At 35.6% G+C, this 13,817-nt stretch overlaps 1 protein-coding gene and 1 long non-coding RNA gene across 3 annotated transcripts in view; one reads left to right on the top strand and one right to left on the bottom strand.

Moving 5' to 3' along the window:
• LOC126914140 (protein split ends-like) overlaps window positions 1–13,817 on the bottom strand; it is a 380,706-nt gene that overhangs the window by 26,536 nt on the left and 340,353 nt on the right. For both annotated transcript variants that reach the window (XM_050717651.1, XM_050717650.1), the window contains exon 3: window positions 1,731–1,953. In XM_050717651.1, coding sequence (XP_050573608.1) covers window positions 1,731–1,953 — 223 coding nt within the window. The remainder of the gene's footprint in view (window positions 1–1,730; window positions 1,954–13,817) is intronic.
• LOC126914174 (uncharacterized) lies at window positions 6,567–7,577 on the top strand. The gene is made up of 2 exons (XR_007709599.1): window positions 6,567–6,853; window positions 7,226–7,577. It is a non-coding gene; the product is annotated as an uncharacterized LOC126914174 (long non-coding RNA).

Below are 13,817 nucleotides of genomic sequence, written 5' to 3'. Positions count from 1 at the left end.
GCGAGTATGTATAATGCGATCGAGTTCGACGAGTTCGTGGCTCGTTCGAGAATCCGCCAAGAAACTTTTCCCCAGGGAAAATTCTGATTTTGATCGATCGACCACCCCGCGCCCCCTCGAACGCCGGATAAAACTCCCTAGATGGAAAAATTCCTTCTATGCAATTTCCTTGCGAGACTATTCCCCTCTATCTGATCGAGAAATACCTCCTCTAATTGGGCTACTTCGATCCCGCGTTTGTTATTCAACATGCAAGGAAACGTCTGTACTTCTTCGCGAATCGGTGACGTCACGATCATCTCTTACGAAACGAGTAACTTGGAAAGCTAGCTAGAAAAGATATTTCTTTCTTTCCACTTTATTTCCAAAGGAGCATACCATATAATGATAGAAGTTACTGTTTTAAAACAACTGAGGAGCTTCTTGAAAATAAGAGCGAATATATTGGATACCGGATATATTTTCTAGCGAGGTAATTGAATTATTTTAAGAAGTTTTTATTTATTTTGTAAATATGAAAGGAACGAAGTTTTATTAGAGGCAGTATAATTACCAATTCGAAGGTCGCTAATATTAAAATAAGATTAGAACTCCCAGCGAAATTTATTCAATTCATTGTTTTGTCTTATGGGCTCTTTAAGAACTCATAAATGTAAATGGCGATACTTCGTTAAATAAGCAAACTTTAAAGCGTAACTGGTTTTATGTTGAAGCATATTGATAAATGTGAGGAGAAATTCAATTCTCCGGGTGAACGATTTGTTTACGTAGGATATTTTCGTAAATTATTACTTATAATTATTTTATTTACCGATTATTCGATATTCATTAATCAAAATTAAAGTTGTTAATGCTTACAACATATGATTATTGACGATAAAACGTACGCGTATTTAAAATGAAATTTTATATTTGAAATAAAACCAAAGAATATCTTAACTAACGTGAAACATGGAAACCGCGGCGAAAATGAGATAGCAAATTAACGTATTATTTTATGTGTCACAAAAGGAATTATCATTTTTAGATAACATACTGTTAGAGTAAAGTATTTAGAATTTCTACTAAAAATTTCAAAATTTTATTCATGAATTTACTATTTCTAGGTATGATAGGTAATGATATATAAAATGTCTTCTATTTTACTTTGTTCTATTCTACTTTGAGGGTACTCCTCCTTTTTCATTTCTTCATAAACTTGTTATAACATATTTTTTATAATCTAACATTCAATCAAAATTTTCTCTCGTATATCTATTTTACTTCACCAAGTTAATCGGCTAAACTAAAAAATGACGAAAGGTTTTTTCGAACAAGTAGTAGGTCAAATTGCAAAGGTTATAAATCTTACAAAGCAAAACTATATAATGTAATAGGATAAAAAGTAAACTTATTTCCGTTACTTCCCATACTTCAGTGTGATTAAATCTTAAGAATTTCACTTTGACCCAAGCTCCCCTACTCGGTAAAAAATTCATCCGCATTTATTACATCAGTCAGATCTCCGTAGCAAGATATTCTGTACAAAAAAAAAAAAAAATCGCCCACCTTTTCTATTCAAACCCATAATCTACTCGGACATCAAAATTATGCAAATCACGAAGAAATAAAACACGCCGTCACTCTCGGCTTTCTCAAACCAGAAAAAGAAAGAAGGAGCGAAGCAATCGATACGGTAGGTCGAAACTAATCGTGAGACAGAATTGGCACACGCAAGGTCACGTTCTTACCTTTCCTGGCTTTGTCCGGTGAGGTGGGCGAGTCCGCGTTCACGTGAATCGCGGTTGCGACCGGGCCGGTGGATAAAGCCGGCGAAGAAGAGACCGTCGGTGTACAAGATGCAACAGGACTGCCGGCCGCCGTAGTTGGCAGCAGAAGTTTCCTCTTATGGTTGCAGAGCTTGGTCATCTCCCGCGTCTTGCCCTGATCTGGGCTCCAAGGTCGTGACGCAACCTGAAACAAGAACATAGACCAAGTCGTTAGTTACTCGTCGAGTAAACTATACTGTGTATATTTCATATAAGAAACGATCGACTCACGACGGGGGAATTTCTGGAAAATCCCGAAAATCGTATAGGTGCATGATAATACGATATGCTATGTGATAACGATAATTTACATTACATATGTCCATGTGCATAAATACAATCGGTGTTGAGTAAACTTCGTAAATATTTGTTGAGTAAAACCGACGCAATAGCAACAAATTGTATTGATTTGGTGTAAATTGTAAAGGTGAATACATTAACAAATAGACAAATTATTTACTGTGTATTTTGTCAAAGCATCGTTTCAAGCTTTTTTCCAATGTGACTTCTTATAGATCGAATATTGTTGGTGAATTTATTTCATACTTCTATGTATTTCTCTAATAAAGGGCAGCAGATATAATGAAGAAACGATGACGAAAGATGGACGAATCAAATAAGACAAATAAAACAAAAGGTGCGTTACTTCACATATTTTTGCTGGTCCTGTTACACGTAGACAAGAAATGTACGATGGTATGCAAAGATTTTCGACCAAATATGTTCTTTTATATATTATTAACGCTTACTAACAAATTGATTTAACGATCTTTTAAACACATTTAATCAATAAACATTTAGCTGTTATAGCGTTTCCTTTTACACAGCATATGTTTCTGTAATCAAAATTGGATAAAATTCCTCTAATCTTCAACTTTCAAGAGAAATTTGTAAGATCGGTTTATCTGGAAATTTTCGCCCATCACTATACGTATGTCTCTTTTCAAGTTGACTATGAGTTTTCGCAAGTGTCCTGTTACTTGCAAACGGGGGTGTACTTCATGTTTTTATGCTTTCACGAATTCAGCCGAGTATCCACATACTAGTCGGTCATATCTGGTGTCAGCTTTATAATTTCGCGGTTTCATCGTGTCAGTTGGTAAAGAGCGAAGTCAAGCGAGAGAAGGCTCATAAAAGGCCACGTTCCTACTTTCGGGAAATAACGTAGCAAGTTTACGAGGAAATAACCTTTGGCATTTGTTCAAGCGATCTGGCTACAACCCTCGAGACACAGATAATAGAGATTGACTATACGGGCGCGGACATTGAAATAAAGAGGCGGAATCACGTAATGAAACGAGTTATTCCGCCTACGACCTACTTTTCCTGCCACGAAACGAAACGAGACCGCGATGCGGCCTGGCTTGCGCCGCTTTCCTGCATTTCTGTCACATTCAAACAACGCCGATGTATTATGCATCGAACGTTTAAATTCCGGTTATTGGAACAATTCGCCCAACGTTTCGATAATTATCCAATTACGCGTAATTGCAGTGGCGCACATGTGTCCTCGCCCACGCGAACAATTTGATTCGCAAGCAGCTTGGTATTTATTCCCGCAAATTAGGCGATATCCCGGAAGTAATAACGAGGTTCGATAATTTAAGAAAGTGTCAATTCTCAGAAATTAAAGTAAATAAAAAATAAGGGGAACGTTTTCTACTCGATAACGTAAAGCTCGTCGCTCTGTCGACGTTGAATGCAATTGATAGAAGTTTCGAACGCTAGCCGATCATTGTTGAAGAAATTGTAATAATAATTATTTCTACTAATAACAACAGTTATTGCTAATCATTGTTATTCACTGGTTGTTGAGGTATTTATACGTGTTTGATTCTTAATTTATTACAAAATAGTTCAATTATATGTGATATATTACATCGTTAGAATGAAACCAGAACGATAAAAGTATAAACTATTAGTATGAAATATGAATATACACGATATAGTTCAATTGAATCGTTTTGATAGATGCTACGTTATATTGGCATACATTGTTATGAAATGATAACTGTAATCAACACTTATTGATACATCGCCGTCTTCGGTAAACCGATTTCAAGCTAAAATATATAGATTGAAACAACGTACACACATGCTTCTGTCAGCCTTGTAAAATATAGATAAACTTTTCTTTTTGAAAAATTTAATGTCAAATATCATCTCAATTGATGGAGGAATTCAAAGTAATAAATTTTTAACATCATCCACGCCTGGAAGATATCTTATCGATATAAAGGTCGGAGCAGAAAAATGTGACAAGTCCAATTTTGTTGTTTTTCTTATTTTTTCTATTATCTGTTAGAGTAATTATTTCAATGCAAAGCATAATTACGCGCTCAAGGTTAGTCGAAGGAAATTATTTAAAGGAGATATTGAAAGAAAAAAAACATGTATACAAATGATAGTTTTCTAACTGCTTACGTAAACGCGATTCATCCATTAAATACCATCGACTCAAACTGCGTAGTCGAAAACAAACTATTACTACCCACTCGCCAATAATATCGAAACTACTACACGATCCTTAATTTGTTCGTCGTTAACGAAACAATGCACCATTTCCTCCAAACACGCAGCGACAGCGTCGGATACTCGATTCGAAGTCACGTTCGAAAGAAAAAGGAGGTCTTAAAAGTACAATGTTACAGAGATCGCGAAAGCGGGCCGACAAAAACGCGCGGCCGTGGACCAGAAATTAACGGCGCCCACGCATAATGAGCGGTAAAAATGATGAAGCTGCGTTGCACTGTATGTATGTATACACGCGTATATGAGTGTGTGTGTGTGTATGTGTATCTGCCGCGCCGCATACAACGTGCACCGTCTTATTTACGATGCGTCGTAATGGCACTGTGTACGTAGCCGTAAATTGCCGCGGAACGTCTCACGGGCTGACACGTAACACGGTTGAAGTCCTGGATGACCATTACCGGACATCGGCCCGTGGCCTTCCAACTTGGACACATTTTAACTCCGTGCACGAGCATCGCGCATCGATCATGAGATTCATGAGCATCGTCCGGTCGAGTCCTTCTTCTCTTTTTTCCTCTTTTTGCCGCTCTTTCTCCCTTCTCTTCCTTCTCGTTCTTCGTCTGCTCTCGTTCGCTGGCCCTTTTCGACGTTCTGACTCCGCTTTTGCGCGATGCTCGCGCGCCGGCGTTCGCCAATTATGGCGACACAGCGGCGGCGAAATCGCCGAGGAAACGGGCAGATTATCTGGTGTTTTAGCGAGCCCGAAGGTGGTCCAAAGGTTTTCGGGGCCGCTTACTTACGTAACCAGCGTCGCTGCGAGGTATGCGACGACGACCGTTTGTTCCGAGGATTGCTAAAGATCCTTGCGGTTGCTTTTATTGGCGGTTTCGTTGTGAAGGTAATGGTACAACCGAAACGAGATGGGAAATAAAGCGAAAGACCAGGCCAGGCCGGGGATTTGCATAACCCAGGCTGATCGCGGCTCGATAACAGCGAACCGACGTTGCCCAGTATTGATATTTTGATGAGAACGCCCCGGTTAATATTCACGCCCTCCTGACTGCCTAATTGGAAGGAAACTAACTTCGACTGGCTACCATCGAGTTTCTTCGTGAAATAAATTCCCGTCGAACTTCTGCTACAGAGATCACCTGTCGATCGGATATTTTAACGCTTTAAGCATATGGGTTACGAAGTTTTGGCTCGAGGTGAAATGGCCAAAAAGGAATGATATACATATGGAGTAAGTGTCACGAAAAAATCGAGCTTTCTTGGATTATAATTATACAGGAAACTTTATGAAACTGTATAAAGCTGGACAAATTTTGACTTTTCGATATGTTCGTTAAAATTAAAATCCTTTAACTGTAGAGCGGAAAAGAGACTGGAACTAAGGAAATAAATATTAGACAGGGATGAATCGATCTTTCTTGATTTGTAATTATACGAGAGATTTTATGAAATTGTATAAACCTGAATAAATTTTGATGTAAGCTGATATTCGAGTAACGTTAAGCCTTCGACAGCATAAAAAAGACTAGACAGTTATTGAAATATTATCATGCATCATGTAATTGTTATATATTATTTTTTTTTTTTTTTTTATATGCACGTTACAGATGTAAGAGATCTTGGCGAGATCTTGAGGAAGAAGTAATTGTTTCCGAAATAATTTATTCTAAATTCTTCGTCATTTTATTTGACTATTAAACGATTAGTCCTTGATTGTATAATTGTAGATATAAATTTACATAAATTAATTTCGATATACTTAATTATCACATCAATCGAATAAGTTAAATTAATTAAAATAAAACTTAATCATCGCGTAATAAGTTGACAACGTACCATAACTTGTATTAACACATAATCATCGTAACTAAATATCTATAATGTGATATCGCAGCTATAAAAAGGCAATAAATAAGGCAATATAAAAAAAAGGCAATATATATCAATAAATATCTAAAAAGGCAATAACATCTTCAAACTTATTTCATAAGCGTACGACGTGCTGTCGTTTACAAGGTATCACAATTTATTTTCTATGCTTTGTATCATTATACACGCTTGAAGTGTTACGAATAATATAGGCTATAGAAAATAGGTTTCCGCAAAAAAGTGTTTAAATACCCTGTAATTATTCGACTTAGAAGGTTTCGTAACCAACATCGGTAATTGTCCGTAACAGGAAAACGAGAAACTAATTGCACACGAAGAGACGCAGTAATTATCGACTAACTCCTTCGGCACAGAAATGGACGTAACAGTACGTCAACGATCTCGAAAGCGTTAATACTGTTGGTAAATGTAAGTGACAGACATGAGAAAATATTATTGGAAAGAATTTCGAGTTGAATTAAAAACACATTAGGTACTTTAATACCTTTTCGTTTTGTAAAACTAAGTTAATATATGAAATAGTTACGTGCGGATTATGTACACTGCCGCTCGTGAATCTAATAATGATAAATTAATAACAAACCAACGATCGAAAGTATCGCTCACCGTTTTCTTATGGAATTAGCAAATGTAGGAAGATTGTTTATTTAAAATGTTAACAATGGCAGGTATGTTAAAATTAAACGTACACGATTGTTGTTAGAATTGATCACGATAGTCTTCCTAACAATTTTAGAAAACTTTCACTATGTTATCCATAATTTGACAATCAGAAAAGCTGAAGATATTAAATCGTTTAAAGATAAAACTATTTCATAATATTTGAAGCTTGCAGATACCAAGTTTTCCATTTACATATTTATTCTGAAAAATAAATGTTATCGTATCATAATATTCTATGACAACTTTAATAAAGTATGACTTTTTCTAGTTGCAATTTTTTAGCTATATCAAGTTCTATTCAACTGTTCGTATGCTTTGTGCTCATATATTTTGTACAATAGCGTATTGTAAAATCTTAAACAGATGATTTAATTCAGGTTAAGTCCACGTACACATATTCAAAAGAAATCGAATACGGCGCAATCGTTGTCAAAAGATAAAAAATAGTATCGCTATCTCAATCTGATCTACTTTAAAAATGAAAGGCTTCCCGGAGGCTGTTTACTATAATTCGACGTGGCCATATCTATCTACATATATACGCCTACATCTGTCTACCATACACACAGATACGAACTGAATTATGTAAAGGGTATGTGAAATAATATTTGTAAATTCCTTCTTTGTGCAGATGTTATTTCAGTCCGTGAATTATTTTTACCTTAAAAATTATATACCTAAATATTGTATGACAAAAAATATGAATAAAGTATTTAATAGAATACTAAATACATCCGTTCACGTAAATATCTTAATATACACGTGTATTATATAAGTAACTACTTTTTTAAGCTACAATTTACTTTTACTTTTAACATCTTTTTATTACTAAATTCTACGAAATATTATCGTACAAAATTTTATTTTGTGATTTAACTTGAAAATACGTACTTCACTATAGGCAAGTATCAAACAATATTCTATAAATATAATTTACATAATATTATATATTTTTTTTCAAATAGTATGTATAATAAATTATATAAGTGCGTATAGATTTTTTAATAATATCGATATTAAAATAAATCATTCTGATATCATTGTCTTCACTATGAAACGTTTAGATACATATTGATTTACTATTAAACACATATTTATTAAATTAAATTAATTTCTAGCAAAAGAAATGCTTGAAATTCTACGTCTGACAACTATTATTCCAGTGAATTTTCGGACCTATGTTTATACGACCCTTTTTCATCTTTGGCAATCGTAGAATAGAGTACCAAACGTTAGCTATCTATTTCTTTATCACCTCGTATATTGTTTTCTTTTTAATATACATAATCTACATATATTTGTTATTTTTAATTATCATACATTATATCTTTCCTGTATAATAATACATTTGCTGAATGATTTGGCACATGAAATGTAAATTTCCTATTTAGAAAAAATTCTAAAATTAACTGATATACAGCTACATATGCAGCTCATACCAACGACATTAAATAATCACGAAATGAAGTATAAATTAGTCAATTTCTGTAATCCATGAAATCCGATATTTGATGGTCTATTACCACGGACGTTACCACGAAGAAACTTTGCACAAGCCGAGTGACTCACTAGCGAAGAGATTAAAATCCGAAATCAGATTCAACACCGGTCAGCGGACGTTATTCTTTCCCCTAAGCATAAACGCACAATGCCTCTATTTGTGGCGTGAAGAAACTATTAAAATGCAAAGAAATGCGAAGAAACACAAGTGCAAGGTCGTCCGCATCATTTTCCATTGTTTCCAAGCGTTGAATTTATTCTTCGTTTCCCATGAGTAACAGACGAATATAGGCCTGTATTTAAAGCGTGGATGATTTTTATTCTCAAAGGCATAGATCAGCAAAGATTTTCAATTTTGTTTGTCTCGCGACGCATACAAGACCCAAACGATTATTATACTAAAATTCTGTGGCGCGCTAAAAGATATATTATATCTGAAATTAATCAAAACAGGATATTCGTTCCAGAGAATTATGGTCGTTTTAGTTGTTGCGAAACAACGTATCTCTTATTCAATAGTCTTAGGGAAAAGAGGCCGGTGTCTCTGATTAAATAGTTAGGTTAAAAATCGCTGCAATATGATAGTCGAGCGTAATCGTCGATGAACGACGGAGAAACATGTCGAAGTTTTGTCGTGGTACAGACCGAAGTACTGGCAGGTTAATTAAGAACGACCTGAATACGACGTCGAGATTACACGTATTCGCGGCACTCGGCCTTGGCGTCGAGAACCGACGAGTCGGCGTATAATGACGTATGCCGCCGGTTAACTCAATCAGAACGTGTTCCCTCCGACCGGTCTATTATTCGTTCTCCTTCTGGCGAGCCGCTCATCAACGATGATCACCTTAAACGCTAATCTTGTCCACTTACGCGACACGACGCGTCGCGATATTGAATAAAATTGCACCGTCGATCGGTTCTTTTCGCGATTCTTTCGAAATCGTGTCGCGCGATTCATTCAACGATGCCCTCGAGATTCAGCTCGATTCGTGAATCACGAACGATCAAATTTATCGATCTCGTTGCTTCGATGGCCTCCGTAATCCGAAGGACATCTTTATTTACGGCCATCGACGCGAATATTAATGCTGAGCGATAAAATCGATCGGAAGAAACGAAGAGTTTCATTCAAGGTTTCGGCTGTGGGAAAACTTTTACGCTGCTTTGAAATTAAGTTGATATGCATATGTATTTTTGAAAATGTTTTTACCTTCAACCTTATCTTCAAACAATTTAATTCGATAAATTATTGTTGAATAATTTACATACGACGAACAGATTTATTGATTTTTTAAATAAGAAATAACACGCTTAAATATATTTAAATATATTTATAATTTGCGCAAAAATATTGTAAGGTTTTATGAACGTTGTAACAAAGAAATATATTGCGAATATTGTGAGAAATATTAATGTTAGAACTACCGACCTTTCCAAGATACATCTAAATATATTATTCATAGTTAATTAGAATTAGAATGATGGACATAGATAAGTATATGTAATATTTTTTGTCTCAATAGAAGTAAGCAATAGCTTTTTACTAATTGCAAAAACAAAAAATCCGATACCACTCATTTCAACTGGATCAGTAGTAGTTCTAGTGTTAAAAAATCTAATGACCAATACTAGGATATACAAATAATTTCATTTTTTCTATCTCAACGTACATCTACAAGTCAAGTATTTATCAAATACCAATTATGTTATTAACTAGTCACACGCCATTAAGGAAATAAATTAAATCTCTAACTTTCGATTAAGACAAACGTTTAAACCAAAGTTCCACACACTTCTGTCGGTAACAATTTCATTTTTTCATCTACCTTCGTTCGAAAGTCTTATCCAGAGACGGAATCAAGATTGAAACTGAAAAAGGTCAAAGCGAAACATATATCGAGATCAAAACTATTCCACAAAAGGAAACGATTGAAGTTCTATGAACAGGTGTAGTGGTGTATAGTCAAAAAGAGCGTATTCTCGGTCGAATAACCAGCTCGATAATCTGAAACGTTGCTAAAGCGTACCGTTTTCCAGAGAATTATTTCTCATTGCAACGCCGCCTTTTGCAAACGGTATAATCACGCCAAGCGACGGAAACCGCAGTTTAATCCATTTTCCTGGCAAACTAGACATCGTTCCTCGACAGCAACGACCTTAATACCATGGCTTTAACGGACCAGTGACCGTTGTTCACCGAGAGACAAACGCAGCCCTTTTTTATTATCCTTCGTTCTTTTCGTTCCTATTCGTTTACGGTGAAGCGAATAATTGAAAGGCGAGATGCAAGATGGTTGCACAACAGAATTCATCGGGGCTCTCGCGTGGGTCCAACGCCGATGAAAAATGGTTAATTAAAAGCGACTGTTCTTTTGGCGAATCTTTACGCCAAAGCGAACAGTGAATTACAAGCAATAATTCGTTCTTTCAAAGCAATCTTCGACCGGGTCGTATATTTCCAGTGAAACGTGATTGTGTAATTTTGAAGGTGTTCGTAAATTGATATTCTTCGTAAAACACATAAATCTTAAGGAGTTAATGAATATGCTACTCGTTGAGAAAAAATTGTATAGAATTTCGTTTTGTATTCATTCGACTTCGTTAAAGTGATATTCTTAACTTTATTTCGTCATGTATTTGTACACTGCGAAGTATTTGTTCCTATTATGTTAAGCATTTTGTTATATGTGTTTAATAAATGCATATATCTCTGTCGATATCTTCGAAACGATTAAAACAATGCTCTGTCGTTTCTTTCAAACGTTGCGAATAAAATGATTGCACAATGTTAATTTTCCGCACTATATCCAATGCAACGTTCTCTCGCATTGATGCAAACGAGTTTCTCGCCGAATTTCTCTGGAATTGTCACTTCTCTGCCGAAACAATTGATCTAACAATTATCTCTGATAACACGAAATGTGATTTACAATTAATTGCGGCATTACAAATTATTCATTGGTCCTTGAACGCTATGAGTAACACGATAATAGGAGGTCGTTCATAGAACGAATTTTGTTTATTATCTTCACGTTGGATCGTGAATATAATATTCTCACACTCGCTCTAAAAAATTAGTTACGGTTATATGCATACTTGTACAAATTTCTTTCACTTCGTGTTACTTTATCTAAATTATTCGACACGCCAGATGCTTTAGAATAAGTTATTCACATCAAATTACACGGAACAATATAAAAATCTCAATTAAAATAATTTAATAAATTTAAACTTGCGTTATATCTTACGTAAGATATAAATCATTTATAACTCGCATTTATTACAACAACGAACAGATTTATTAAACTCTAGGTCTACATTTATACGCCACCTTTTGCTCAACTTAAAGAGCGCTATAATGTATTTCCTAGGTTCTTAAAACGTCTGTTTAGTACTTGACATATTTCCTACAAATGTTTGGTCTCACATACCTCTAATATAATTTACTTTGCATCGTAAAGGAAGGACTAAACGTCTCCTAAAGGATATTCGCTCGGTAAACGATATTTCGTATTTAGGAATAAATCGGAGACAAATAAATTGAAACGGAAATGTACAAAAGCTCGCGCCTATGCATGTTTTTAAGATACAAGAAAAATAAAATAATATTTGTACTCGTCGAGCATCAACGATGTTTGAGATTCCAACTCCAAACATGTTCACAAAGCACACTTTGAAGGTAGCGCGAACAATATGTGTGTATGAATACCAGCCAACTCGTGTTTTGCAACTCTAAAGGGCTTTTTAAAATGTGATAACAAGCGATGGACAAATATCTATTGTTATACCTACTTGCTATTGTTTCGTTAACAAACACGTTACATAGATAGTTTGCAGTGTGAATAAGAAATTACGCACATAAATAAATTGTAAACAACCTGATAGACACGTGCAGTTGGTAATAAGTATACGACATTCGATACTTTGGAATCTACAAATTTAGTCCAAGACAAAATCTTTCCGAATGATGCAGGATATTGATAAGTATAGGACATATTATGTGAGAATATCTTAAATTTGCACGCGAAGGAAGCTGATTAAACATCAAGGCAGCTTTGAAAGTAATCTTGAATGAATTTAAAAAAACATCCAGAATATAAATAGTAGATACAGCGATAAATCTGATTGACGTCTTATAACCGAATGAGTATCAAGCTATGTACTAATATTATAAACGCTTTATAATCAAATATCTATCCATGTAACCATTGTACGGGGACAAGTGGTTGCCATTGACTCCATTGTTATATAAAGAGAAAGTATTCAAAAGTAATATCTGTTTCTGTTAGATATATTTTAAGCTTGAAGAATTTCATAATACCAGCTATTTGTGCCTAGAACAAAACTGCACTACGACTTATCCTATTTTTGCCATATAGTCGTCATATAAAAAACAAAAGACTTATCAAGCTTTCATTCTATGGCCTTCAGTTTTATTCGAGACAACGACATTTCCGATAGATATTTTGACCAAAAGCAACAACAGCACGGACACACACGAGTAAACGCGCGGCCGGATATCGAGATCGACTGCTTTATACGTTTTTTCGCGCATATCGTCGAGCCTTTCTTGTTTCCCGTGAACCGCCGTGCCAGTCGGAATTAATGTAACGACGCCATTAGTCCGCGATTTTACGACTTTCATTGTGACGGCCGATCAGAGGGTGAATCCGCGTCACAAATTGGACCGTCCGCGTAACAATGGCGTGTCGCGTTTCGTGCGTGCACATCCGCTCTACAGCCAATTAAACCCGTGTATGCTCGATTGCAAAGAACGTTTTCGACGGGTCGCATGCTGATTGAGTGTCCGCGTACCGATTGTTTTTCGAGCTGCAACCTTCGCATTACGTAAGGCCAACCGGCCCGCGATTCAATCGCGTACACGCCGTGGGAAATTTCGCATACGACCACGGTTCTCTCCTGTCCTTCTACGAATAACAGCCTCAGATATTTACTCACACCCGTATTTCCCTGCGGCAGCGGTTTACCTCTTCGTTTGCGATCAATCTCCAAGAACCGCTGTTCTTGAATTCGAAGCCAATTCTCTGTATTTATCGTTGGATATTTTGCATTTAGGTGCATGGAAACAAAATTGGGAGTGGTTTTTCTGATGCTTGTTGAACTTATGTAACAATCCTCATTCTGCTTGTTAACACTCAAGAAGTATTCCTGGGTCATAGGGTCGTACTTAGGTTTCTTTATTTTAGGATATTTAATCTGTTAAATGGAAGAGTCAAGTTAATAATATTGTTTTAAATTAATCACATTCAAATTAATTATCTATCATATTCAATCACTTGGATATTACATAGCCTAATCATTTCTTTAATTAAATTCTCTATATTTTTATGCAACTACGTATCTTATTCGTGTTAACCGTTTACTCTTGTTAACTATCAAAGGCTGTCATAGATGAAATTTAATTATTAACTTTGAATGCAGAACGAAGATATATCCTACTTTTAT

The sequence above is a fragment of the Bombus affinis genome, chromosome 3, assembly GCF_024516045.1.
Source record: "Bombus affinis isolate iyBomAffi1 chromosome 3, iyBomAffi1.2, whole genome shotgun sequence".
NCBI classification, from domain to species: domain Eukaryota; kingdom Metazoa; phylum Arthropoda; class Insecta; order Hymenoptera; family Apidae; genus Bombus; species Bombus affinis.
Note: the sequence above shows the minus strand (reverse complement) of the source record. Positions and strands in the feature narration are given on the sequence as shown.